The sequence below is a fragment of the Amblyraja radiata genome, chromosome 1 (assembly GCF_010909765.2).
Source record: "Amblyraja radiata isolate CabotCenter1 chromosome 1, sAmbRad1.1.pri, whole genome shotgun sequence".
NCBI lineage: Eukaryota > Metazoa > Chordata > Chondrichthyes > Rajiformes > Rajidae > Amblyraja > Amblyraja radiata.
The window spans coordinates 128916716-128943117 of record NC_045956.1 but is presented as its reverse complement, the minus strand read 5'-3'; the positions used below and the strand labels follow the sequence as shown (position 1 = coordinate 128943117).

The window sequence follows — 26402 nt, the reverse complement described above, 5'->3', positions numbered from 1 at the left end:
TTAGGAAGTGATTCAGCCAACGTTCACATGTTAAGATCACAAAAATAGAAATAAAATAAAGACCACGCAACCATCTTTAAAAGTATTGGTTGAAGATTATATATTAACTGGAAAAACAAGAATGAGCTCACCACTTCCGCCATTGAATAGATGTTTTTACAAAAATTTGAGGGGAAACCTCATTTGTAATATTTCATCTGTAAGATAGCACCTTCATAATGTTTCTTCGTTTTCTCTTTGCTGGACTGGAGTGTAGTGTGTGATTAACTGCTCTAGTGTCTGGAGTTGAACTTGAATCTGTAACCTTCAAACTCATGGATTTAGCTGCTATGGCTGAACTATAGTTGACACCATTAAATGCTATTGTAACCAATTCAAGTATTACAATCCATCTATTGCTAGAAATGACTACACAGAGTGTGCCATGGCCAAGCTTGAAAAGAATACTGGCAGGCATGCGTCGATTAAATGGCATTTGCTTCTCATAATGGATGCATTCATTTTCCTAAGCCAGCATTAAATCTCCAGCTGTAGTTTTATATTTAGTTCTTTGCTGTGCTATTTCTTGTGATTGGAATAGTGAGATATGAGATTATGTCCACTTTCAATGCTCTGTAGTTCCATAAAGGGTTCAGCATCTCGATTAACCATTTAAACTGTTTTTGCTGACACATAACCCAAAATAAACGTTATGTGATGTGAGTAGATTTAGGCCATTCAGGCCAGCACGTCTACTCCCACATTCAATCATGGCTGATCTTTCCCTCCTAACCCCATTCTCCTGCCTTCTCCCCATAACCTCTGACACCTGTAATAATCAAGAATCTATCTTTCTCTGCGTTAAAAATATCCACTTACTTGGCCTCTACAACCTTGTGTGGCAAAGAATTCCACAGATTTACTACCTTCTGACTAAATAAATGTCTCCTCATCTCCTCCCTAAAAGAATGTCCTTTAATTCTGAGGCTATGACATCTAGTTCTAGGCTCTCTCAAGAGTGGAAACTTCCTCTCCACATCCACTCTATCCAAGCCTTTCATTATTCTGCAAGTTTCAATGAGATCCCACCTCAACGTTCTAAACTCCCGTGAGTAGTGCTGTCAAGCATTCATCATATGCTAACCCACTCATTCCTGGAATAATTCTTGTAAACCTCCTCTGGACCCTCTCAAGAGCTAGCACATCCTTCCTCAGATATAGTGCCCAAAATTGTTCACAATATTCAAAATGCGGCCTTACCAGCACCTTATAGAGCCTCAGCATCACATTCCTGTTTTTGTATACAAGCCCTCTTGAAATAAATGCTAGCATTGAGTTTGCTTTCTTTATTACCGATTCGACTTGCAGATTAACCTTTTGTGAGTCCTGCACCAGCATTCCCAAGTCCCTTTGCACCTCTGATATCTGGATTCTCTCCCCATTTAAAAAATAGTCTATACCTTTATTCTTACTACACACATAGCTACACTATATTCCGCCCCTCAACTTCTCAGCCCACTCCCTGCTTTCTCTACACAACCTGCCCTTCCACCTATTTTCGTATCATTTGCAAACCTGGCCACAAAGCCTTCAATCCCCTCATTCAAATCATTGATATACAACGTGAAGAGTAGCAACCCCAGCACTGACCCCTACAGAACTCCGCTAGTCACCGGCAGCCAACCAGAAAAAGCCCCCTTTATTGCCACTCTTTGTCTTCTGCCATCCAGCCAACCTGCTATCTATGCTAGCATCTGCCCTTTGATACCATGGGCTCTCATCTTCCTTAGCAGCCTTATGTGGGCACCTCATCAAAGGCTTTCTAAAAATCTGTAAACAACATCTCCGTTGTCTGTCCTGCTATTTACTTCTTCAAAGCATTCCAGCAAATTTGTCAAACAAGACCTCCCCTTCATAAAGCCATGCTGACTCCAGCCCATTTTATTGTGAACTTCTAAGTACTCCTTAACCTCATCCTTTACCTTACCAACCACCAAAGTCAGACTATCCAGCCTATAGTTCCCACTATTCTGCTTTGCTCCCTTCATGTGCAGCGGGGTAATATTGGCAATTTTCCAATCATCTGGGACCTCTCCTGTCTCTAGTGATTCTTGAAATATCACTGTCAATGCCTTGTCAAAAAATCAGATGTCAAATGTGTGCAGCTACAGCACTGTGAAAGTGAATATAGAAATGGTGTTGTGCATTTGGACAATACAATAAAGTTTTTTTGAAGAAAACTGGTCAAATTCTAAAAATGATTTCAAGCCAGTTTTATTCACATCACCCACAGCCATATTGTTTCAATTCAACATATGTTGCTTGCCTAGTGTAATGTAATATTGGTGAACTATTTACTTTTTCCAACTGAAAACATTCAGCAGGAGGTCTTCGCCCACTAATATACATCAGGCAAATTTATAAGACAATGCAGTGTTAAAGTCTTGGATCTAATTCAAAATCTGTATTACTTAATCATTTTGGCCAGACAGACATTCTGCCCGATCTAGGTTAACGCCCCAGTGTTCCTTCTGGAGAAACGTTCCTCAAGTACACATTTTCTCTAGTCAATGAGTAAGTTAAACAGCATTTCTAAGTGCTTCCTTGTCCAAAACATTGTTATTTCGAAAGTTTATTTCAGTCTAGCAACAAAATAAAACATATTGCCTATTACTGAAGCAGTTTATTCATCCATAGAGTGCCAAATATTCAAGGTGTATAACTGCTAAGTTATTGAGATTTGTCCCAGAAATATTATTCAACCCGCCAACAATGTCGGAAGCCACTTGATTCCAAGCTTCTGTTTTTGTATCCTTGCCACAAATGAATTAAGGGAACTACAGCCACACACCCTGGCAAGGGTCCAAACATCTCTCAACCAAACCAACTTGGACAAACAAAATTGTCAAGGTTTTATATCCCACCAACACAAGCTGCAACTACTTTTATTCCAATTTCTCATATTTCACATCAAAGTTCTACCTCCTATAAAGGATTTTGTCTCATGTTTTCTCTACAAATGTATTTTTGTGCTATCTTATGTTAGCTTCAGTGGATTTACATTCACAGATATAACCTTTTGCATAACTCCCCTTTGCAATAAATGCCTGACACAGTGCTTCAAAGTTTCTTAGGTGAGACTGATAACAGAAAAAATGTGCATTTGTAAGAAAGAAGTTCTTATTTCTTCTGTTACATTTAATAGGACTCATTCTTGTGATGCTTACATTGCCAGCAAGTTTGACATTAATGCATATCCAAAATCTCTATGAGAATACGAGTGTTTTGCTTGGCCATTTTAGTCAGGAGTCATTCTACATGATGAGGTTGGCCAGCATGGCTGTATTCATTAGTTCAGTTCTGTTCAGATATACAGCGTGGATACAGGCCCTTCAGCCCACTGAGTCTCCGCCTTTTCCAAGGAGTTTACGAGAACCAGTTATAAAAGTACAATACTGCTATCGCTGGATATCGTTGTCTGACAAACATGATGCCAAGTTAATCTAATCTCCTCTACCTGCACATAATCTATTTCCCTCCATTCCCAGCATAGACATCCTATCTAAAAGATTCTTAAATGCCCCTGTCTACCTGCCACCACCACCTCCAACCCTGGCACCGTGTTCCAGGCACTCACCATCCTCTATGTGAAAATAAAATTTGCCCCACACATCTCCTTTAAGCTTTTCCCTTCTACCTTAAAGCTATGCCCTCTAGTCTTTGACATTTCCAGCCTGGGGATAATGTCCTGACTGTCTCCACTATCTATGGCTCTCACAATTTCTATACATCTATCAGGTCTCCTCTCAAACATGCTCACATCTTTCCAACCTTCTTTAACCAAATTATGTTGGTAATGCAAATGCGAAGGACATTTGAAATCTTTCGGAAATAGAGTGTGGCACGGTGGTGCAGCGGTAGAATTGCTGCCTTATAGCGCTTGCAGTGCCGGAGACCCGGGTTCAATCCCGACTATGGGTGCTGTCTGAACAGAGTTTGTACGTTCTCCCCATGACCGCGTGGGTTTTCTCCAAGATCTTCGGTTTCCTCCCACACTCCAAAGACTTACAGGTTTGTAGGTTAATTGGTTTGATATTAAGTGTAAGTTGTCCTCGTGTAGTGTTAATGTGCGGGGATCGCTGGTCGGTGCAGACTCAGTGGGCCGAAGGGCTTGTATCCGCGCGATATCTCTAAAACAAAAACAAACGAAAAAATGACAGCCATGGGTTTTACTGTTTATTCCTCTATATTTTGTTCCAATACATAAAATAAATTTGTATAAAAATCAATATGTTCATTTACTGCAAAAATCACAGAGAGTTCTGTCGATTGCTATTGGTGGCATTATTACAATATTTGGTGAAAGTGCTGAAAGAAGCATCTGCAGCAGGAGTCTGTAACTTACAAGTTACAATCTCTGTTTCATATAAATGCAGCTTTTGTACATCTGGTCTTGATCAGCTACCTTTTCTTACACTGGAAACTGAACAAGACAGCTTGTTCCAAGAGGAATCTGCTCTAACAACCTCCCATTTACAGTGCTGTGCCAAACTTCCATCTCCTTCCACTCATTTTATTTATCAAGGCATCTTCTTGAAATATAATCTTGCTTATCTTCATGTTGTAAACATTTGGCAGGAATGTAGTATTTATAAAGAGTTTGCAGCATGTGCCTTGCAAGAGTAAAAGCTAAACACCATATGCGGTGCTGTGCATGTGTATTAACAGCCCAGTAACATTCATGCTTTGAGGAAGCTTTTCACCCATCAAAAATTACCTCTTCTATTTGAAAACAGTTGAATTTGTGACTTGTGACACAATTCCTCACTACAACCAACAAGGACTATGCCAATTTTCTGTCATATTAGATTAAACAGTAAAAAAAATGACAGCACCATATGAATCATTTACACCATCCTGGCATACGTTTTGAGTTTCTCAAATGCATCCTCTTCGATTATAAACCAAATGTGAAGCATTTATTCAGCACCTCAAACTGCTTCCACACGAAAAAACATTTACTCCCACTATTGCTTCAGCATCCATTTGCTCCCTATATGGTATTCATGAAATGTTCTTTTGTTACCTTTTATGTTAAGTATTTGTTTCCCATTGGCCCTTATTGTCCTGCTTATTTCTATTGGTTTCCATTTGCTCTGCACATTCTGGCTTCTGCTCAATTCTTTGATATATTTTCAACCCTATTTTCTTTATGTCTCCATTCCCTACATCAACTTGCTCAATTTCTTCATTCATGTTGGGAACTCAAAATGTCTATGTCTTCATTTCTCACGTGCAAAACCGCAACAAGTTTGCACCATAATTATCTCCTCTTCATTCTTTATTTTAGCCGTCAAATTTATATTTCCAGCCCTTTTCGGCTAAATCTGATTTTCACATAGAAATAACTTGCAGTTTCAGACATTTCACTTATGATTGCTCTTTTCCCTTTCCACTTCTTACTCTAAATTCCATGATATGACATTTGCTGTTTTTCAGAAGCTCTCACGTTGAATCTTGTTTTAGAATTTTCAATTTGCCTAGATATGGCATTGGTCTGTCCTTGAGTGGAAAATGTAAAATGTTTCTTGTAAAATTTCAGGAAATCTTTCCTATCTTGGTTCATTACACTATCCTTAATCAGATAAACATTCCATTATCACTGTATCCTTGTTTGGTAAACCAGCACTTGCATTTCCTTGTGTCTAGACTTAACTCCTGTGTTTGTTTTTTTGTAGATATTTGTGCAAGACGATTTGTTCAATGGTTCAATGGTTCTTTATTGTCACATGAACACACATTGAAATTATTTTCTTACATACAGTCTAGTAGAGCCCTGCCAAACGTAAACACAATCCCAGATTAGCAAAGTATACAGAAATAGTCCACTGAACCTGCATGCATGAGGAGCCATGTCTTGGCGCCATTTTCAAAGTCCAGTCCGTGCTCTAGGTCTTATGAGAGGCTTCAAGGCCAGGCAAGCCGCAGGATGCTGCATGGTCTCCAGCCATTGCCTTCCTAGGATGTCTGATTCGACCAGGGAACAGACGTCCCTCTCCTCACCCATCCATCTTTGTGCCCCCGGGGCGCCACCCATAGCCAACCTTGAGGGTGCGGTAGGCCAGACTGTGGTCCATCTCCTACCCGTCTTGCTCCCCACCCGTCGCCGACTCCATCCTCCCCAGTCTCTGGTCTTCGGGGACAAGCAGGGCCTGCTTGGTGGCTTCATCCCTACCGACCGCAGCCAGCTGGGTCTTTGTGAATCTGGCCACAGGGGATGAGCAGGGGCTTGCGGCTTCTCCCCTACCAGCCAAGGCCTGCCTGCTGGGAGCTTTGCGTACACGAATACTGAAATCTTCAAACATATCAACACTCAAACAGTACCAATTCCACCAGTTTATTTCAATCGCTTTCTCTGAATATATTTTCCATTAATAATATTGCCAAAATTCATCCTGTGGCTGGGTATTCAGCATAAGCCATAAGCAGTGAGATAGATAGTGTTGCCAGTGAAGAAACTGTGGAGTTATGGGATAACTTCTACTTTGCACGGCACAAAAGATCTCTGGAATGCTCACTCATGGATGAGCCAGGGGTGTACAAATGCCCCCTCCTTTCATCCACAGTATCTATTAGCTACACAGAACTGTTACACTTCATGCTTGTGGAAGATAAATGAATCTACTTTGACATTGCCCCAATTCCAGGTTGACATTGTTGCTGCAGTTTGACAGCCCAGTTTATTCAGCTCACCAAGCCTACTGACCAATAATGTTTTTCCTGCTGGATAAATAGGCTGGTGGTATTGCAATTCTTATATTCTGAGTTGTCTTCTTCACCTCTCTCTCTCTCTCTCTCTCATCTTATGTTGTAGTCATCATGCAGCATTTGTAGACTTTCCCCAACTTGCAAAACCATGCCATAATTCTTCTGCATGGCCACAACTGTGTAGGTGCACTTTAACCTAAATGCTGATCCTTTTGATAGTATATCCAAATTAGAGCAAGAGGGCAGTGTATGATTCTTAGACCCAATTGTTTGAAGCGGCAAGGCCATGGTGCAGACCCGTATTAAAGTAATCTGAATCTTAAAGTATAGAATTTTTTTTGTAAACTGAACCCCAGATCATTGTTGTGATTTAACATAAGATTTATTGTTTTGAATACTATATTAAATACTACAGACTTACTTTGCAAGCAGCAAAGGAGCCTACTGCAATTCTTCTGGCATAAGAAAACAATTACATTGCTTTCCAATGTTCTTTGGCATTTAGAAGAAATGAAAGATTATTGCTTATAATTTCAATTGCTGTAATGTTCTTTTACTCACCTATAATTTAGGTTGCAATTATACAGTATGGCTACAAAGTCACACATGAAGTCAGTCTCAACGAATACAATACAACAGAAGATCTCCTCAAAGTTGCTGAAGATATAAAACAACGCGGTGGAAATGAGACAAAGACAGCTCTTGGAATTGAGTATGCCAGGTTAGTACTCAATTGCTTTATAATATGAATACTTGTAAATGTAGTATATTAATTTTTTATTTTAAAAACCCCATCTCCTATGGGGTGTAAACTTTTTGCTATAATATTCTATATTTTCCAGTATGCCACACATAGTCAAAAGATTACAGGTCTACAAATTAAAGTGTGCCCTGCATAGTGTTAGATACACGACTGTAGCCTAGACTTTAGCTTCAGTGAGTAGGAGCACGCCATTGTAATAAGTAAATGTCTCCAATGGGTATATTTTTCTCTCGCTGAGTAAGAAGCAGATTAAAGTACTTAGATGTCCAACTACCAGTATTTAAGTTAATGATATGTGTAGCTGTTGTGAAGGTCTTTAACTATGAACCATAATCCATAATCATTTGAGGAGAAATAGTTAAATTAATTTATTTTCTGTGATCATTTTTCTTACAAATATTTGTGCATGTTGTTGCAGTCCTGATGATGCGATGGCAGCTATGACTGTCTTATTGTTTTGAAAATAGCGATATGCTGTTTCAACATTCATATTCAAAACATATAATATCTAAACCACTGATCTAAATGCCAGGGACCAAAGCTCATTCAAAAACATCAGGAAATTAAAGGTTTGGCCTGATTCTTTTTGTAAGCAATGACACTACTATTAGTGGCCTGTTTCTCCTTGTCAAACCAATTCAGATCTGTGCACAGTATCTATGTGGTTAAGATACCTTGTCAACTTTGCATATGCAGCCTAGAGCATCATACTGGTTATACTGGAGCTGGTTCCTTCGAGAAACCAATGACTCTTCTAAAACTGGTTCGTGAGTTCTGGTAGGAATCCAGGATGGCCACCTTTTGCAAAATAAAGTAAGACATCACATTATACAAGCGATAGATCCTCTTCATCCAAGGTTCAGTTGGCTGGAATTCTGGTGTAAGTCTGTAGCAATGTTACAAAATTTTGAGATATTAAAAATCAAGTCTGCAATTTATCCCATCAGATAAAGCATAAAAAGAAGTTTAATTTGACACCTAATTCACTTTCATATCTTCAGAATTAAAAAAGGTTATGGCCATTTTCATACTCGGAAATTAGCATCTTGTTCCCTATTGCTTTTCCATTGACTTAACACAAAAGCTGTGATCAAAGACAGTCAAATGGCCATAACTTTATTAAAAATTAAGAGAACTGAAAGAGATTTTCAGTTATTATAGATTGAAGTATTCTGAAACAAATATTAAACAATCTTATTTGGATGATTTGAAATTAAAGCATATAATTAGTTAGTTACCCAATTGTAGCTAATTCCAAAATTCAATTTCTAATTCTAAACATCTATCCATTTCTTAAGAAAAGATTTACATTTTTAAATAACCTAAATGTCCAAATAACATTCACACAAGAATTCACAATATAACATGATTTAAAAAACTCATTGTCATAAATCTATAGGCCAAATGGAAGGAATTTAGTGTTTAATTGCTGTAAATGAATGGCCATTTAAATCATCTTGCGAGTGGGATTTTGTGGAACGCGCTGGTTTGGAACGTTGCGGTTGCAGTGATTTTGAAGCCCATGTTGGCACGAAAAATACTGCTGGTTCGGATGGGCTCCAAGTCACCTTCTCGCAACTTGAAATTTTGATTAAAGGCATCTTAAGAAGCACTTTTTTAATGTAAAAACAGCCTACCTTGCCTTGTACCCTACATGAGATCCGTCCCATTGTCGGCGTTCATGGCTTTAGAATATGATTTTTAATTTACTCTAACAATTAAATTATCCAGCGCTAATTTTAATAAACTTAATAAAACGGCAGTCGAAGCGATTTTTCTTTAGCAACTAAACAGCCTAACAGAGATCGATTTGAATAGGCTGCAGAAAAATCGCATTTTAAACCCGCCCCCCTCTCAAAGGCGCCAAAGTTGCGCACAAGGGCAGCGGCAGAACTGCAGCACTGCTGAAGGTAAGTTTTGTAACATACCTAAAGTCTGCAGAAACAATAGGAGGGGGCAGGTTTTGAACTCAGTGCAGGAAGAAGTAGTGAAGGAGCAAGATGATGAAGGGGATGAGGAAGATGAGGAAGACTAGCACTGACACATGCTGCCAGCTGTGACAACAGTTAGACAACAAATTATCCTCCAAAGTTTCTGCCACCTCCAACGGGATCCCACCACTAGCCACATTTTCCCATCTCCACCCCTTTCCACCTTCTGCAGAGATCGTTCCCTCCGCGACTCCCTGCTTAACCGATCCCTTCCCACCCAAACCACCCACTCCCCAAGTACCTTCCCCTGCAACCGCAGAAGATGTCACTATACCTCCACTATACCTGTCACTACCTCCTCCCTCGACTGTCCAGGGACCTCGACAGTCCTTTCAGGTTAGGCAGAGGTTCACTTGCGCCTCCTTCAACCTCATCTACTGTATCCATTTTTCAAGATGTGGATGGACTCTTATTCATCGGCGAGACCAAATGCAGACTGGGCGATCATTTCGCGGAACACCTTCGCTCAACCCGCCTGAACCAAACTGATCTCCCGGTTGCTGGACACTTTAATTCTACTTTCCCTTTCTACGCAGACCTTTCTGTCCTCGGTCTCCTCCATTGTCAGAGTGAGGCTAAACATAAATTGGAGGAAAAGCATCTCATATTTCGTTTGGGCAGCTGCAGCCCAGTGGTATGAATATTGATTTTTCTCACTTTGGATAGCCCCGGCATTCCCTCTCTCTCTATCCCTCCCCCACCCAAGTTGCACTAGCTTCTCATTTTCACCCTACAAACAGCCTACAATGGCCTGTTTCTTTTATCAGCGTTACTTTTTTGCTTATCTTTCATTCATCGTTCCTTATCTCTCCACATCACCATCTATATCTCTTGTTTCCCTTATCCCTAACCACTGAAGAAGGGTCTTGACCTGAAACGTCACCCGTTCCTTCTCTCCAGAGATGTTGCCTGTCCTGCTGAGTTACTCCAGCATTTTGTGTCTATCTTCAGATTATTGAGGAAGGCTGACTTGGCTGGATAGCATTCTACCTCTCAGTGAGAAGCAGCTATACCTGTTCTTCAGTTCCTTTTACAAATTCCCTACAAACCCCTTGCACATGTTTACAATGAAACTACTTGCACCGATACAAATTACATCAATCACTGTACAAATAATTTTGCCTACATTTGGAAATATACTAGAAATACCATGCATAGTGATTCCATAAATGCATTTCCAGAATGTGAGATTTCTGATTCCACATACAGGTTATTCTTTATTTTACTTCATGCTCTGAATGCAGACAGCATATATCTGTGAAAAACCTTATGGTTAGATTTTTTCACAAAAAATACAAGATTTATTTTCTCTGAAGAAGGATCTCGACCCGAAACATCACCCATTCCTTGTCACGAGGGACACTGCCTGTCCTGCTGAGTTACTCCAGCATTTTGTGTCTACCTTAGATTTATTTTCTCAGCAACTATGACTTTATTGCAGAGGATTTTTAGATCCATCTTGTGCAAACGCAATGTCACAAATAAAACATTTCAACCATAAAAGGACAAATCATTGTGCATTTATGAATAAATTGGCAGACAATCTTAAGGAAAACGCATCCAATCAATTTAGGGTATTGAATGAAAAACTTTAAACTGGAACATGGAAATGTCAAGTGGCAATGCTGGCTGAGAGAACTCTAGATTTGCTAATAAGAACAGCATTGAGACCGAATTAAAGCATTCCATTGATCCGTCTTACTGCTTCCTATTCTTTCCCTTTCTCAGTCAGTAGAGACCCATTTCTTCTTATGGTGTCGTCCATGAATTAAAAAAAGATGGCATATAATAATCACAGCAAAACATTTCTATTATTTTAACTGTTTTTTTATTCTACTGAATTGTGCAAGTAGGCCACACACAATAGCATAGCATAGGAAATAACTTAAGGATATGAAGTATGACATTCTCAATTTGTTGTATTCTTCATTCTCAATTCATATCCAACTCCTTTGAATTTTTTATGGAAATCCACATAAATTTGTCTTAAAAATAGAACCACGTCCTTTGACCTATTAGTATGTGTGGTATTTCATCCAGATGCCTAACTCATTTTCCCATATTCCAAAATATAGCATTCTGTAGTCACAAGCTTAAAGTTTTGAATATGCTGTTTTTATACCTCAGCTTTGATTCAGCAAATAAGTTATTGTTCCAGATGGGTTTTTTTAAATCTTGATCACCAGAGTCTACAAACGTACACATAGTTTCATGTTCCCAGCATGAAAATCAGTTGGAATGTACAAACTTATCCCAGAGTGTAACACGTCTGATTCGAAGTGCCTCTCAGATTTCATGACCTCTCAAACATCTTGAATTGGGGCTGAGAATTATAGTTAAAGGCCATTTCATAGCAGCATCTGGACAGAAGTTCCATTTTCATACACCGGTCATTTAAAAATAGTTGCTTATTTAACTGCATGCAGCGAAAATAATACAATTCTACAATGAATGAATATAGGACTGGAATCCAAAATGCAATTTTCCTTCATCAACACACGGATCTTGAGCCTTTATCTTACTCAGGGTAATTAAATGGGGGGTTTTTAAATAGCAGTGAATGTGTTGTAATTAGCAGTGTTAATAGAGTTATCAATTAAGACATTTAGTGTAAAGGGTCCTTAGATTTGGCAGATTTTGCTCTTAAAACTTGGCAAAGCTACTTACATACAGTAATGACTTCAGCACCATAGATCCCCAGTATGTGAGTTTTATAGTTTGCTGGAATATTGTGGCATGCTGAAATGAGAAAAATAAAAGGGTCCAAACATTTCATTGTAACCTAAAGGACAGAGCTTTCACATTTGCCTTCTCCCACATTGTCAACTGTCAACATACAAGAAATCATAAAATGCATATCTTCACGTAGATAAATGAACCATTTTTTTAAATTATTAAATTATAATTGTTTACTTTACATTTGGATATTCAAAAGCATCCTTTGAACTCACTGAGTCTATCAAGGTTGATGGATTCAACTTTCATTATAGTGTACTGAATAAGCAAAAGCAAGATGAAGGCACAGTTTACAATTTGGCCATTACTGGAAATTAAATTAGGCAGAATATGAAACACTTTTGTAATTATGTTAAATTTGCAAGATTAAATGGCTTATTCTGTGCAAAAAAAACTTTTCTGCAGAGATAATAAATGTTACATTTAGCGTTTATATATTGGTTTAACACTAGCTTTTGTGCTTCTGCGTCTCAGACCACTTTTTGGGTGGGATCTAGCACTGTCAAAATGTTCTATATAAAATATGATAAAAGACAGTCAAGCCAGGGAGGAATAATATCCAATAATCTGGAAAATCCACTGATCCAGCATTAAGTCCCAAGGATGCTGGATTATTGGAGATCTCCCAAAGTTTTACTATGCATTTAAGGGAAAAGATCTTGCAACTCGTACTTAGTGTGACCTGCTCCATGGCTTCAGCTTGATATCGATAAAACCTAGAAATTGGACTGATTTACTTTTGTTTCCACAAACATATCACTTTACCTGGATTAGACCTTGCTAACATATACTTCCAGTAATATTGAGCGTTCAGGAAATTGGCTTGTGCACTTGTATGTGCATTTCACATTAGCACAGCTGACATTTTTGAACCGTCTGAGATGCAACTGATACATCATGAGTTACTATCCTATTGTACCTCCATTGCCAACATCAATTGGAGATTTTGAGTGAAACCTATGGCCTTCATTAAATACTGATAGAATTTAGGAGCACTTTCGACTGGGACTAGCAATGAAATGAAATATTGCACTGTTATATCATTGCCTTGTCCACAACATTTGCAACCATAGTTTTCAGTGGTCAATATAACCATATAACAATTACAGCACGGAAACAGGCCATCTCGGCCCTTCTAGTCCGTGCCGAACACGTATTCTCCCCTAGTCCCATATACCTGCGCTCAGACCATAACCCTCCATTCCTTTCCCGTCCATATAACTATCCAATTTATTTTTAAATGATAAAAACGAACCTGCCTCCACCACCTTCCCTGGAAGCTCATTCCACACAGCCACCACTCTCTGAGTAAAGAAGTTCCCCCTCATGTTACCCCTAAACTTCTGTCCCTTAATTCTCAAGTCATGTCCCCTTGTTTGAATCTTCCCTACTCTCAGTGGGAAAAGCTTATCCACGTCAACTCTGTCTATCCATCTCATCATTTTAAAGACCTCTATCAAGTCCCCCCTTAACCTTCTGCGCTCCAAAGAATAAAGCCCTAACTTGTTCAACCTTTCTCTGTAACTTAGTTGCTGAAACCCAGGCAACATTCTAGTAAATCTCCTCTGTACTCTCTCTATTTTGTTGACATCCTTCCTATAATTAGGCGACCAAAAGTGTACCCCATACTCCAGAATTGGCCTCACCAATGCCTTGTACAATTTTAACATTACATCCCAACTTCTATACTCAATGCTCTGATTTATAAAGGCCAGCACACCAAAAGCTTTCTTTACCACCCTATCTACATGAGATTCCACTTTCAGGGAACTGTGCACAGTTATTCCCAGATCCCTCTGTTCACCTGCATTCTTCAATTCCCTACCATTTACCATGTACGTCCTATTTTGATTTGTCCTGCCAAGATGTAGCACCTCACACTTATCAGCATTAAACTCCATCTGCCATCTTTCAGTCCACTCTTCCAACTGGCATAAATCTCTCTGTAGACTTAGAAAATCTACTTCATTATCCACAACCCCACCTATCTTAGTATCATCTGCATACTTACTAATCCAATTTACCACACCATCATCCAGATCATTGATGTACATGACAAACAACAGTGGACCCAACACAGATCCCTGTGGCACCCCACTAGTCACTGGCCTCCAACCTGACAAACAACCATCCACCATTACTCTCTGGCATCTCCCATCCAGCCACTGTTGAATCCATCTTGCTACTCCACCATTAATACCCAACCATTGAACCTTCTTAACCAACCTTCCATGAGGAACCTTGTCAAAGGCCTTACTGAAGTCCATATATACAACATCCACTGCATTACCCTCATCAATTTCCCGAGTAACCTCTTCAAAAAATTCAAGAAGATTAGTCAAACATGACCTTCCAGGCACAAATCCATGTTGACTGTTCCTAATCAGACCCTGTTTATCCAGATGCTTATATATATATTATCTCTAAGTATCCTTTCCATTAATTTGCCCACCACTGACGTCAAACTAACAGGTCTATAATTGCTAGGTTTACTCTTAGACCCCTTTTTAAACAATGGAACAACATGCGCAGTACGCCAATATCATGGAATCTGCATCAGTGGAGGTTCCTGCATTATTCAGACCCATTTCCTGCCTATCATTTCTGAATTGCATGCTGTGACCACTGGGTCCTTGATGACCAAGCACCATTGTACGACTTCAGGAAGCAAAGCAGTACACATACCACCGTTTGCATTGACGCGCCGAAGTAGAGATGGTTGAAAACTTAAAATTCCTAGGAGTCAATATCACCAATAACTGCCTGGACCACTCATATTGAAGCAACGACCAAAAAAGCACACCAATGTATCTACTTCCTTAGAAGGCTTAGGAAGTTTGGCATGTCCCCTACAACTCTCACCAACTTCTACAGATGCGCCATAGAAAGCATTTTATCAGGATGCATCAAAGCTTGGTTTGTGAACAGCTCCATCCAAGACCACAAGAAACTGCAGCAAATTGTGGACACAGCCCAGACCATGGCACAAACCAACCTCCCGTCTATTGACTCCAATTATATCTCACGCTGCCTTGGCAAGGCCATCAGTATAATCAAGGATGATTCGCACTCTGGCCACTCCCTCATCTCCCCTCTCCAATCAGGCAAAAGGTATAGAAGTGTGAAAATGCACACCGCCAGCTTCAGGGACAGTTTCTTCCCAATTGTTACCAAACAACTGAATCACACCTGAAGACACAAAGAAGATATGTTTTCCTTCATCCCCATGCAGCTTTTCCTGCAGCTGTTAGGTTTGAATGACGAGATATCTTTAAGCTCAGGCACGTTCCCCAGCAATCAGCAAAGCAACGATGTGACATGTGAAGTGCAGCTAATGTGCAGCTGTAGCATATGCAGCTAATGACAGGAATTTCCCAGATTTACCTGTAGCGTGAGATACATGTGCAAAGCCTTCAGCAGATTTTGTTTGCCTATTTCAGGATTTTTTGCAGTTGTGTATGGGTGCCATATGCAACACATTGCAAACCAAAAGAGGGTGAAACCTAATTTCCAGGCATTCTTCTTCTTCAGGCTGTTATCAGGGATAACTTCTCACAGACAGCTAATCCTTGAGTTTATTAACAAGCAAATATAAAAGTTTGTGTGGGTGTGCAAACTACTCTTTTGTTTATTAAGGTGAAGGATGTTATTGCTGGTGATTGATAGCGTGCACATAGTATCAGCATCAATCTTTCCGTTACATGGTTAGATACATCGTGTCACTCCTTATACAATGCCTTATTAAGATATATATGAACACACCTTCCAGGAATAATACTTGTGCACTGCTCAATTTGTTAGTGTCCATTCCTCCTTATTCAGCCAATCTTAGTGAAACCAGGAATCTTGACATTGAGCTATGAGCTCACCCTGCCAGGAAATGAATTCAAACCACATTATTTATATTTTGTTGAAGGCTCGTTCACATTAAATAGTAACTTTATTTATCTGACCATAGATGGTTGCTCACTGGTGTAACCGTTTGTGTTGCTGTCTTACTGATCCTGAGATCTGAGAGCACATTCAGAGTTCTCCTTGTGAGGATATGGGTTTCCCTGTGGTGCTCTGATTTCCTCCTACATCCGAAATATATGTTGGGAAGTTAACTGGTTACTGAGATTTGCTATTGGAACTAGGCTAGGTGGGTGGCAGAAGCAGTTATAGAGCCATGATGTTAAATAGCATGGACACAGGTCATTTGTCCCAAGAGGCCCATGCTGACCAGGGTGCCGAACCAAGATAGTCCCACTTGCCTGCACCTGCCCCATATCCTTCAAAACCTTTCGTAGCCTTATATCATTCAAATGCCTTACAGAAATATTCCAATTGTACCTAGCTCGATCACGTCCACATATGCACCAACCTCTATGTGAAAAATTGCACATCTGGATCTTTTTAGATCGTTCCCCTCTCAACGTAAACCTATGTCCACTAGTTTTATAGTTCCCTACTTTGGAGAAAAGACTGTGACTATTCACATTATATATGCCCCTTACAATTTTATAAAGATCACCACTCAGCCTCTTATGTTCAAGGGAAAAAAACACAGCCTATTTGGCCTATCTTTAGAACTCTATCTTTTCAGATCCATTAACATCCTTGTCATTTTTTTTTTGCACTCTTTCCAGTTCTTTGACATCTATCTACACATAACTAAAACTGGTCTTGTTATCTTCCAATTTGGCAGTCTTTCTATGTGTGCAAAAACGGTTCGCTATAGCACTATGATTTTTCGCTAGTTCACTCACCGTTCTGTGCTGCAAGTCCACCAATTTTCGTTCCGATCGGTTGAATGTCGTAAAAGTTAGCGAGGTTTAAAAATCTTAAAAACCGTGCGTGCGCAGATTGACCTCTTCTCCTGCCAGTCAGCGCCGCGTAGATTAGTTTCTTCCACTGTCACTCCCCGGGACGGTCCGCCCCTTCCTGCACCATCGCGTCTTTACTGCAGCTGAGGAAAGGTGGCAGAGGTTTCCAACCGGACTTTCGGAGGGACCCGAAGCAGCCCTGCCCCAAGCAGCAGCCCCACCCCAAGCAGCAGCCCCCAAGCAGCCGTGCCCCAAGCAGCAGCCCAAGTCGGAGACCCGACCCAGCCCAGCGTTGGAAACCCAGTCCAGCCCAGCGTTGGAGACCCAGCCCAGCCCAGAGTTGGAGATGTCGCCAAACGGAAAGCGGAGACTCTGACCCCGGCGGAGAAGAATGACCAGTGCCCGCTGTGAGTCCCCATCACACCGCCAATTCTAGCCACTATCTATCTGATCCTCCTCGCTGACTCCTCCCCTGTCCCCCCGTGAGGCCCCCCTCTCCCCCATGACTCTGCCCCATCTTTTCTCCGGGCACACTCCCCCCCCCCCCCCCCCCCCCCGCAGCCCACACACCCCTCTCCCCCCACAACTCCCCCCTGCCCACACACCCTCCTCTTGATAACAGCCTCCTCTTGAACATCAAAAAAACGAAGGAGCTGATCGTGGACTTTAGGAGGGCACATCATCCGAGGACGTACACACCATTGAGGATAAATGGGGATCCTGTGGATAGGGTGAGCTGTTTTAAATATCTGGGAGTCCACATCTCTGAGGATATGACATGGACATCACACGCCGCAGCACTCGTGAGTAAGGCAAGGCAGCGCCTTTACCACCTCAGGCAATTGAGGAAATTCAGAGTGTCTCCGAGGATCCTCCAGTGCTTCTGCGCAGCAGCTGTGGAAAGCATCTTGTCCGGAAATATTACCATCTGGTTTGGGAATTGCTCTGCCCAGGACAAGAAGGTTCTGCAGAGAGTAGTGCGTTCGGCCGAACGCACTATGGGAACTTCACTCGCCCCCCCTGCAGGAACTATACATCAGAAGGTGCAACTCCAGAGCCAATAAAATCATGGGAGACCCCTTCCACCCATGCAACGGACTGTTCCAGCTGTTACGGTCAGGCAAACGCCTCCGTTGCCATGCGGTGAGAACGGAGAGGTTGAGAAGGAGTTTCTTCCCAGAGGCCATTCGGACTGTAAACTCCTATCTCACCAGGGACTAACTTTACTGAACGTTTTTCCTTCCAATATTTAATATGTAAAAGAATATGTGTGTATTTATGATTGTGTTTATAGTTTGTTTGGTTGGTTGTTTGTTTGTCTTTTTGCACAAAGTCCGCGAGCATTGCCACTTTCATTTCACTGCACATCTCATATGTGTATGTGACGAATAAACTTGACTTGACTTGACTTGACCCCACCCACCCCCCCCCCCCACACACTCACCCCCTCACACAAACCCCCCCTGCCCACACACTCCCCCCACACACCACCCCCCCATGCCCACACCACCCCCCACACTCCACCGCCCACACGCCCCTCTCCCGCTACACAACACCCAGTACCCACCCGCCCACACATCCCCCCACCCCCACAACCCACCCCCCCCCCCCCGCCCCCACACAACCCTCACATCCCACACACCCCTCCCCCCTGCTCACACACACCTCCCCCCACACACACCCTCCCCCACACACACACCCTCCCCCACACACACACCCTCCCCCACACACACACCCTCCCCCACACACAGTTACGGGCTATGGGTGAGTGGTGGAATATTGTGTTGGGGAATGGGTTCCCGTGTGACTGGGACAATGGGTCTCACTTAGTCTAGTCCTTCCTATAGCTAGGCAACCAGAGCTGTACACAATGCTTCAAATGTGGCCTTACCACTGTCTTATACAGCTGTAACATGATTTTCCAACCCTGGGCGATGTATGCAAGTGTGTCAAACACCTCCTTCACCACTTCCATGGAACTATGTAGCTACACCCTTGGGCCATTGAAGCTGGGTTTCATCGTTCAAAGAATACATCATGGAAGCACTAGCGCATGCCCAGATGGGGATGTAAACATCAAGGGTTGGTTCCTGCATCTATTGGCCTACATGTTGTATGCATCATTAAATACACTCTCTGGTGGTTGTTGTACAAAGCACAGCAGTTCCCACGTTCCAATTTAAGTAATCAGCTTTTCCAGTGGTTTTATTTTTGTAAATTTAAATCGTAATCCAGGCATCATTCTGGTAAACCTTTCCAAAGTCTTCACATCTTTCCTGCAATGGGGCAACCAGAACTGCATACGAGATTCCGAATGCAGCCGAATGCATGTCTTCCTGACTCTTATACTCCATGCCCCGACCTGTGAAAGCAAGCATAACATTTGCCTTCTTTTCCACACGTGCATGTTCAAGAACCTAATAACTGTAGGATGTTGGTGTTCCTGAACGTGGTTTAGGTTGGTTTCTGCATCTCCTGTCTAATGATTGTAGTGAGAAGTGAGAATGCTTCAGATGGCGGGGATTGTTGATGATCGATGCTGCCTTTTGAGGGAATGCCTCATGTAGATCATTTTGATGCAGGGGAGGCCTGTGCCTGTGATGGACTGGGCTAAGCCCACCACTCCTTGCACGCTCTTGCAACTCTGTCCATTGGAAGTGCCATTCCAGGCCATGTTACAACGAGTCAGAATACTTTCTAGAGTTCAGGTTTGCTAGACTAGATATATATCAAATCTCTTTAAACTTATAAGAAAGTAGAGGTTAACTGGGCTGTTAACAAATAGGAATTTGAAGCTGCCACCCGACATTCATTACCACCAACCCAGCAATGCAAACTGGTGAGAGGTTGTTGCAGCGACACTCAACCAGGTGTTATATCTCTCTCCTGTGGCTGATTCATCACCACTGGTGATTCACACTGGTGTCATTTGTGAATTTATAGATGGCAATGGATCGGTTCTTATCCACACAGTGATGGGCATAAAGAAAATAGAGCAGGGTGCTAAGCACACAGTCCTGTGGTGCACTGTGCTGATTGTCAGTGAGAAGATGTTACCAATCTGCACTGAATGAGGGTCTGCCAGTGTTTCCACTTTAAAGGAAATTACACAAAATTCTGGTTGTCTTCGGGTAATTTTAGGGAAATGGAATAATTTCGGGAATTTTTTTGCATCTGGCCTGCGAAAGGGTGTAAATGTAATACACATATCACTGCTGGTTTGGCACTCAAAGGTTTAAACAGAGCGCTGTCAATTTAACGCATGGGAATTTAAACAAAGAGCTGGTGGATGCAGCGCTATGGGTTCTAAATATAGCGCTACCGGCTGCAGCCATATGGTCTTTAAACATAGCGCTATGGCCACAGCGCTTGGATCACAGACTGTTCTTTGGAATTCTCTTTCTCAGTGAAAGTTGAGCCTTTGATTATTTTTCAGGCAGTGGTAGAATTCTGGATAAGCCTGGTGGTGAAAGGTTACCAGTGGGCGGTGGGATTGCAGTTACATTGGGATTGGCCTTGATCTTACAGAACGGTGGGTGGGCTCAAGGGGCCGAGAGGGAGAAAGGGAGATAGGGATGGAGGGAATAAGAGAGGGAGGGAGGGAGGGAAAGGGGGAGGGAGAGAAAGAGGGAGGGGGAGGGAAAGGGGAGAGAGGGAGAGGGGGAGAGAGGGAGAGGGGGAGGGAGGGAGAGGAGGAAGGAGGGAGGGAGGGAGAGTGGGAGGGAGAGAGAGCAGAGACTGAGACACATGAGAGCAGGTTGAAAAAACAAAGACAACGAAACTGTTGGCAACGAAAGCTGCCTTGCATAACACTGTACAAGTGAGTAACAGAAGCAGGCAGATACGGTTTAGTTACATAGATCTATTTAGTCTTGTTCTTCTTTGTGTTGTTAATGTGTGCCCGCGAAAAAAACAAAAACAACAAATAGCGTGCAGGAAGCATTTTTGAAAATTTCAGGAAATAACAGTAAATTCCAGGAAATTTGGGATTCTATTTAAATAATTTTTTTTGAGGTGTGGAAGCACTTAGGTCTGCTGATGAGGGAGCCAAAGATCCTGTTGCAAAGGGAGGCACAGAAGAAGAAAGGGAGTCATGTTACATAAGGTGTTGTTGAGGCTTTAATTAGAGTATTTTGTTCAGTTCTGTGCACCGTGTTATAGGATAAATGTTGTCAAGCTGGAAAGGGTACAGAGAAAATTCACGAGGATGTTGCCAGAACTTGAGGGTCTGAGTTATAGAGAGAGGTTGAGTAGGCTAAGACTATTCCTTGGAGTGCAGGAGGATGAGGGATGATCTTATAGTGGTGTATGAAATCGTGAGAGAAATAGATCAGGTAGATGATCACCAGAGTAGGTGAATCATGGACCAGCGGACATAGGTTTAAGGTGAAGGGGAAAAGATTTAATAGGAATCTGAGGGGTAACATTTTCACACAAAGGGTGGTGGGTGTATGGAACGAGCTGCCAGAAGAGGTAGTTGAGGCAGAAACTATCCCAACGTTTAAGAAACAATTATTCAAGTGCATGGATGGGACAGCTTGGAGGGATATGAGCTAAACTCGGGCAGGTGGGAGTAGTGCAGACAATAGGTGCAGGAGTAGGCCATTTGGCCCTTCGAGCCAGCACCGCCATTCAATGTGATCATGGCTGATCATCCCCAATCAGTACCCCGTTCCTGCCTTCTCCCCATATCCCCTGACTCCGCTATTTTTAAGAGCCCTATCTAGCTCTCTCTTGAAAGCATCCAGAGAACCTGCCTCCACCGCCGTCTGACGCAGAGAATTCCACAGACTCACCACTCTCTGTGAGAAAAAGTGTTTCCTCGTCTCCGTTCTAAATGGCTAACTCCTTATTCTTAAACTGTGGCTCCTGGTTCTAAACTCCCCCAACATCGGGAACATGTTTCCTGCCTCTAGTATGTCCAAGCCCTTAACAATCTTATATGTTTCAATGAGATCGCCTCTCATCCTTCTAAACTCCAGTGTACAAGCCCAGCTGCTCAATTCCCTCAGCATATGACAGTCCTGCCATCCCGGGAATTAACCTTGTAAACCTACGCTGCACTCACTCAATAGCAAGAATGTCCTTCCTCAAATTAGGGGACCAAAACTGCACTCCAAGTGTGGTCTCACTAGGGCTCTGTACAACTGCAGAAGGACCTCTTTGCTCCTATATTCGATTCCTCTTGTTATAAAGGCCAACATGCCATTCGCTCTCTTCACTACCTGCTGTACCTGCATGCTTACTTTCATAGACTGATGTACAAGGACCCCCAGATCCCGTTGTACTTCCCCTTTTCCCAACTTGATGCCATTTAGATAGTAATCTGCCTTCCTGTTTTTGCTACCAAAGTGGATAACCTCACATTTATCCGCATTAAACTTCATCTGCCATGCATCTGCCCACTCCCCCAACCTGTCCAAGTCATGCTGTATTCTCATAGCATCCTCCTCACAGTTCACACTGCCACCCAGCTTTGGTTCAACTGCAAATTTGCTAATGTTACTTTGAATCCCTTCATCCAAATCATTGATGTATATTGTAAATAGCTGCGGTCCCAGCACCGAGCCATGCGGTACCCCACTAGTCACTGCCTGCCATTCTGAAAGGGACCTGTTAATCCCTACTCTTTGTTTCCTGTCTGCCAACCACTTCTCTATCCATGTCAGCACTCTACCCCCAATACCATGTGCCCTAATTTTGCCCACTAATCTCCTATGTGGGACCTTATCAAATGCTTTCTGAAAGTCCAGGTACACTACATCCACTGGCTCTCCCGTGTCCATTTTCCTAGTTACATCTTCAAAATATTCCCGAAGATTAGTCAAGCATGATTTCCCCTTCGTAAATCCATGCTGACTCGGACTGATCCTGTTACTACTATCCAAATGTTCGGCTATCTCATCTTTTATAATTGACTCCAGCATCTTCCCCACCACCGATGTCAGGCTAACTGGTCTATAATTCCCCGTTTTCTCTCTCCTGCCTTTCTTAAAAAGTGGGATAACATTAGCTACCCTCCAATCCACAGGAACCGATCCTGAGTCTATAGAACATTGGAAAATTATCACCAATGCATCCACAATTTCCAGAGCCACTTCCTTAAGAACCCTGGGATGCAGACCATCAGGCCCTGGGAATTTATCAGCCTTCAGTCCCATCAGTCTATCCAACACGACTTCCTGCCTAATGTGGATTTCCTTCAGTTCCTCTGTCACCACAGATCCTCTGGCCTCTACTATATCAGGAAGATTGTTTGTGTCCTCCCTAATGAAGACAGATCCAAAGTATCTGTTCAACTCATCTGCCATTTCCTTGTTCCCCATAATAAATTCACCTGGGAGCTGGGACATGTTGGTCGGTGTGGGCAGATTGGGCTGAAGTGCCTGTTTCCACGCAGTATGACCATGAGGACCAGGCTTTGGAGCTTGATGATGACTTTGGAGGGCATGATGGTGTTGAATGCTGAGTTGTAGTCAACAAACAGCACCCTGCTGTATATGTTTCTGTAAGCCAGATGTTCCAGAGTAGAATGGAGAGCTAGTGAGATTTAATCTGTTGTTGACCCATTGTGGTGATAGGCAAACTGAATTGGACTCAGGTAATTTCTAATGGGCCTGTCCCACTTAGGCTATTTTTAGGCGACTGCCGGCGACTATCATAGTCGCAGCAGGTCACTGAAAAACCGTTGACTGGACCCCCTTTCGATATAAAATTTGAAATAGAATCATACTTTAACAACAAAAAAAATGATGTCAGCACCGGCGACAACCTACGTCATCCTGGTGACAACCTACGACAGCACCTATGTCAGGAGAAGTCAAGCTACGCTCATTGGCATCAAGCCAACTGTCACCGACTGTCGCCGAAAAGTTTTGAACATTTCAAAATCCAGCGGCGACCAGAAAAATGTTACGATTCTTTGGGTGACTGAGGAGAATACTCACGACCATATAGGCAACACCCAGCGACCATGTGGTGACAGCCTAGTCGCCTGTAGTCACCTAAAAAATTGCCTGTCGAACAGGGGCACGAGGCAATAGTCGATTTGTGCCATGAATTAGTAATATACTTTGAACTCACTTTTTTTTAGATATTAATTTTTAACGTCAGTAAGCATGATTAATTGTATGGGAGTGCAGGAAACCGAAAGGGGTGAGTTTAAAGAGGGCGTTGGGTGCCAGGGGAGTGCTGGGCCCAAGTCTCCACCAAGTAGTTAGGTGCACAAAACTGTGGCCCTGGCCAAATGGGTAGAGAATATAAGGATCATCGCCTGGTAAACCCAAAGCTGAACAATGGGGATTTCTAAATGTTGGGGAGTTCAGTATTGTTTTATTGTAGTTGACTTTTGCCACACAAAGTAGACTAAGATTGCTGAGAAATCCATCCACAGCTATATTAGTGCATGATATTATGCTCTGTAAATCATTCCATTGAAAATAATGATATTGAATGGTAGGTTCAGATTAGAAAATGCTGACACCATCATGCAACATAGTGGAAATAAGTTCCAGGGATCACTGCCGCCAAACAGACTGAAGGAGATCAGTTAATGAGTTTGTGAACTAACATGAAAGCAAGCTAGAAAAATGTTTTGAAAGCAAAATACGCACATTTGGGCTTTACTAATTATCAAGAGTCAAGAGTGTTTTATTGTCATATGTCCCAGATAGAACAATGAAATTCTTACTTGCTGCAGCACAACAGAATATCTTATCATAATAAATAATATAACAAAAACTCAGAAAAAAGGAACAAATAATAACAGTGCAATAATAATAATAATAATAATAATAATAATAATAATAATAATAATAATAATGATAATAATAAGCTATTGTAATTCATAGCTTATCAGGTCTGAAGAAGGGTTTCGGCCTGAAACGTTGCCTATCTCCTTCGTTCCAATAGATGCTGCTACACTCGCTGAGTTTCTCCTGCATTTTTGTGTACCTGTAGTGTTTAATAGGCCGATTACTGTAGGGAAGAAGCTGTTCCTGAACCTGCACTTTACAATTCTCAGGTTTTTGTATTATCTTCCTGATGGCAGTGGTGAGATGAGTGTGTGGCCAGGATGGTGTGGGTCTTTGATGATTTTGGCTGCCTTTTTGAGGCAACGACTACGATAAATCTCTTCAATGGTGGGGAGGTCAGAGCTGGTGATGGCCTGGGCAGTGTTTACAACTTTTTGCAATCTTTTCCGCTCCTGGACGTTCAAGTTGCCGAACCAGGCCACGATGCAACCAGTCAATATGCTCTCTACTGTACACCTGTAGAAGTTCAAGAGATTCCTCCTTGAGAAACTGACTCTCTGTAACCTTCTCAGGAAGTAGAGGCACTTCTTTGCAGCATATAAAGGTACAGGAATAGGTCGGCACAGTGGCACAATGGTAGAGCTGCTGTCTCAGTGCCAGAAACAAGGGTTCACTCACGTCCTTGGGTGATCTCAGTGTGGAGTTTACACATTCACCCTGTGATTGTGGATTTCCTTTGAGTGCTCCAGTTTCCTCCCACATCCCAAAGGCGTGCAGGTTTGTAGTTTGATTGGCCTCAGTAAATTGCCCCCTTGTGTGTAGGGAGTGGATGCAAAAGTGGGATAACATGGAACCAGTGTGAATGGGTGATCAATGGTCGGCCTCGACGCAGGGCCTGTTTCCATGCTGAATCTCTAACTAAACTAAACTAATTTTGATTACAGAAATGATTGTTTAGATTTTGTTGAGTAAGACATCAAATCACCTGGTTGTTTAATTTGCTTTACAAGTATATATATTTTTTTTAATTTTAAAAAGGTATCAGAAAGGTACAGGAAATAGAAACGTGATAGATTAAGGGAGGAAAAGGACAGCAAGAAAGAGGAAAACATCTATGAGATGAGCAGAATTGGTTGTAGACACTGCCACTGAATCTGTTCTGGAATATAGGTACATTTTTGGACTCAATGCATCAAAGGGTGAGAGGTGAGAGTGGAACTGTGATATTGAGAAAGATAGTCACTCATGATTGTATTGTACATGTTGATTGGGCAGATAAGATACTCCCAGGCCAATTGTGTACATTTCCATGGTTCAGCAGATAGAGCATAAACTAATTGAAGCAAAAGTCAGATGTTGGTGAGCAGGGCCAGGATGGATTTCACTTGCTGAAGCATGAGTGTGAACCTTCCTGGTCAAATTATCACGACTTCCACAAACGCTCTCACAACGTAATAGACTGGAGATGAATGATCAGATTGCTGTTTGTATACGATGACAACAGCCATGCTGTCTTATGCTTTCCATAACACATTCCTTGTCAAATTGCGACTTAAAGCCCACTTACAAAAATAGAATTTACACTGAGCTGGAATATATATATCAA

General features: G+C 42.0%; 1 protein-coding gene across 1 annotated transcript in view; it reads left to right on the top strand.

The window, feature by feature from the left end:
* itga1 (integrin subunit alpha 1) overlaps window positions 1-26402 on the top strand; it is a 220360-nt gene that overhangs the window by 76932 nt on the left and 117026 nt on the right. Inside the window, exon 7 of the mRNA XM_033030915.1 lies at window positions 7320-7468. Within this exon, the coding sequence (XP_032886806.1) occupies window positions 7320-7468 (149 nt within the window). The remainder of the gene's footprint in view (window positions 1-7319; window positions 7469-26402) is intronic.